This window comes from Otolemur garnettii, unplaced genomic scaffold, assembly GCF_000181295.1.
Source record: "Otolemur garnettii isolate 467f Iridium unplaced genomic scaffold, OtoGar3 scaffold00008, whole genome shotgun sequence".
NCBI lineage: Eukaryota > Metazoa > Chordata > Mammalia > Primates > Galagidae > Otolemur > Otolemur garnettii.
In genome coordinates, this window is record NW_003852403.1 from 2,108,966 (window position 1) to 2,111,690 (window position 2,725).

The 2,725-nt window shown below is 48.4% G+C and overlaps 1 protein-coding gene across 1 annotated transcript in view; it reads left to right on the top strand.

Moving 5' to 3' along the window:
• Nucleotides 1–425, top strand: part of LRIT2 (leucine rich repeat, Ig-like and transmembrane domains 2) — a 3,843-nt gene extending 3,418 nt beyond the window's left edge. Inside the window, exon 4 of the mRNA XM_012801291.1 lies at nucleotides 8–425. Within this exon, the coding sequence (XP_012656745.1) occupies nucleotides 8–425 (418 nt within the window). The remainder of the gene's footprint in view (nucleotides 1–7) is intronic.
• The last annotated feature ends 2,300 nt before the right edge of the window (nucleotides 426–2,725 follow it).

Sequence of the window (2,725 nt, forward strand, 5' to 3'; positions counted from 1 at the left end):
CCCTCAGGAAAGAGGTGGTCCACATCGGGCCTGGAATCAACACCTACGCTGTGGATGACCTCCTTCCGGCCACAAAATACGAGGCTTGCCTCAGCCTGGGGAGCCACCCTCCACGCCAGGGCCGGTGTGTGGTCTTCGTGACAGGCAGAGATGGAGGGGAGCTGGAGGCGCGCGAGCGCCTGCTGCACGTCACGGTGGTGCTGTGCGCGGTGCTGCTCGCGGTGCCCGTGGGCGCCTACGCCTGGGTGGCCCAGAGCCCCTGCAGCTGCAGCGAGTGGGGCCTGCGCTGCTGTCCTAACCGCAGGAAAGTCCCTCGGTGCCCCAGTGCAGCCCCTCAGCGCAGGGACCACCCAACTGTCTATGAGGACAGTGAAGGGGACCCTGAGGGGGATGAGGAGAAAGAAGGAGAGGAAGACAGCAGCTGAGGAGCTCCGGCCAGGGGATGGAGATTTGTGGGCCCTGCAACCTACCCTCCGGGGTCACTCACTTGGCTCCATCTATTTGTTCACCAAGTATTTACTGAGTACCTACCGTGTTTCAGGCACTGAACTCAACAGAGAAAGGAGGCCCAGTCCTTATTTTCATGGAGCTATGTCTGGTGGAGTCCTGTCTAATTACTCACTGTATTATTCATGGAGACTAGAAAGTAATCAGTGTTACTCTTTGAATACATGTGGCTCTATAATTCATGTTTGCTTGTAACATCTGCACATAACGTGTGGTGTATGTTATCCTATAAAGGAAGAAGAATTTTACTCCTTTTCATAGGTAAGGAAACCGCAGCCTGGAAAGGTCAGCGATTTGCTGAACATCACCCACCTGGCAGGTGGCTCCAGGCTCATTGTTGGCTTAAATGTGGTTTGCAGCGCTCTTTGGTCTCCCATTGTTCAGGAAGTGTGACTCTCCCTCTTTGTGATACACTCTTCAGGGGACCACATAAGTTTGATGTTCCAAAAAGGTGACCCTCAGAGCAATGAGATCCTGGTTGGACATGTGAATCTCTCTCGGGAGGTGGGGGGCGGGGGTCTGTGCCCTGTGAACGACCTTCAGGGCTGCCTATCAGGCTGGTGCCACCAGCGCCAAGGAGTGGAGGGGTCACGGCAATCCCAGCCTCAGGCTCTGGTGACTTCCAGAAAGGACCGAGGACACTTGGAAAGAAGAGCATCTATGTGGAATCATGTGATTCCCTCTCTCATTCTCTCTCTCTCTTTAACACAGAAGGCTACCCAGTCCTTATTCTCACCTATTCTCATAAGATTTTGAGCGTTGGTTTTATTTTTTTCAGCCCATGTCCCTCACACTTAGTGCTGAACACAAAAGATGTTTATTATATGAATAAGGGAATAATACTGCCCTTTCCCAGTGGGCAATCTCAGGTCCTCCTGTGGAATCCATGAAGGAAGTTGTTTCCTCTTAGCTGGGCTCATGTGGAGTGGAGGAGCCCCAGGAACCCCAAAGGCCACTCTTAGTCCCTCTGGGTAGCCCCATAGGGAAGGCCTTTCCTGAAATTTAGACCCACATCTGCCTCCCTGCAGTCTCTCCCACTGGCCACAGAAAACTCCCCTGAAGATTGTAAATAAGAAGCTGATCTCCTTGTGACATCCCCACACGGTTTTCTCCCTCTGCCCACCTTCCTTTCCAGCTTCTACTTATCCTTCTAGGCCCTTCGGGTATGTATATCATGTCCTCTAGGGAGGCTTCCCTGACTGCACATCTCTGGGGTAAGGGATTGAGCACCTGGTGTTTTCATTTGTTGTGAGCCTTTTGGGGGCTGAGATTGACCTTCCTCACTGTGGCCACCGTACCTGTCCATACCTGGATTATGTTGATAATCAGTGTTGGCTGCAATAAATTTTAAAAAACTGAATATAGCTCTATATTCAGACCAATAGTGTCCTCATTTCCTTAGGTTCTACTCATTTATTCTTTTCTGGAAATTAGAACAAAACCACTTTTTTTTTTTTTTGAGACAGAGCCTCAAGCTGTCGCCCTGGGTAGAGTGTTGTGACATCACAGCTCACAGCAACCTCCAACTCCTGGGCTTAAGCAATTCTCTTGCCTCAACCTCCCAAGTAGCTGGGACTACAGGCTCCCATCCCAATGCCCGGCTATTTTTTGGTTGTAGTTGTCATTGTTATTTGGTGAGCCCAGGCTGGATTTGAACCTGGCAGCTCTGGTGCCTTAGCTGCTTAAGCTACAGATGCCGAGCCACAAAAGCTTTTTAACGGAAATTTTTAGTCATATCCAAAGTAAAGAGAAACTGATTCTTCCCCCTCATCAGCTTCAACAAGCTTGAACATTCTCCAGTTTCATTTCATCTGGTCCTTGCCCTCAATTTTTTTTTTTTTAAGGTGGCTTTTTGTCTTTTAATAGCAAATAGAAAGCTTCAGACCAGTTTACCTGTAAGTATTTTAGTTTGAGGTCTAACAGATAAAGACATTTTCAAAAACATAACCATGATGTTACTGTCACGCCTAAGAACATATATTTTAAAATTATATAAACATATATACTTTCATAAATGCACATGTGTAAACACACACATACATGTATGTGGTAGAGAATTTATTAATGAGAAATTGTTGAAGAAAAGGGGTTGATGCAAGATCAAGAACTTGTCTTCGGCTCGGTGCCTGTGGCTCAAATAGCTAAGGCGCCAGCCACATACACCTAAGGTGGTGGGTTCGAATCCAGCCCAGGCTTGCCAAAACAACAATGATGGCTG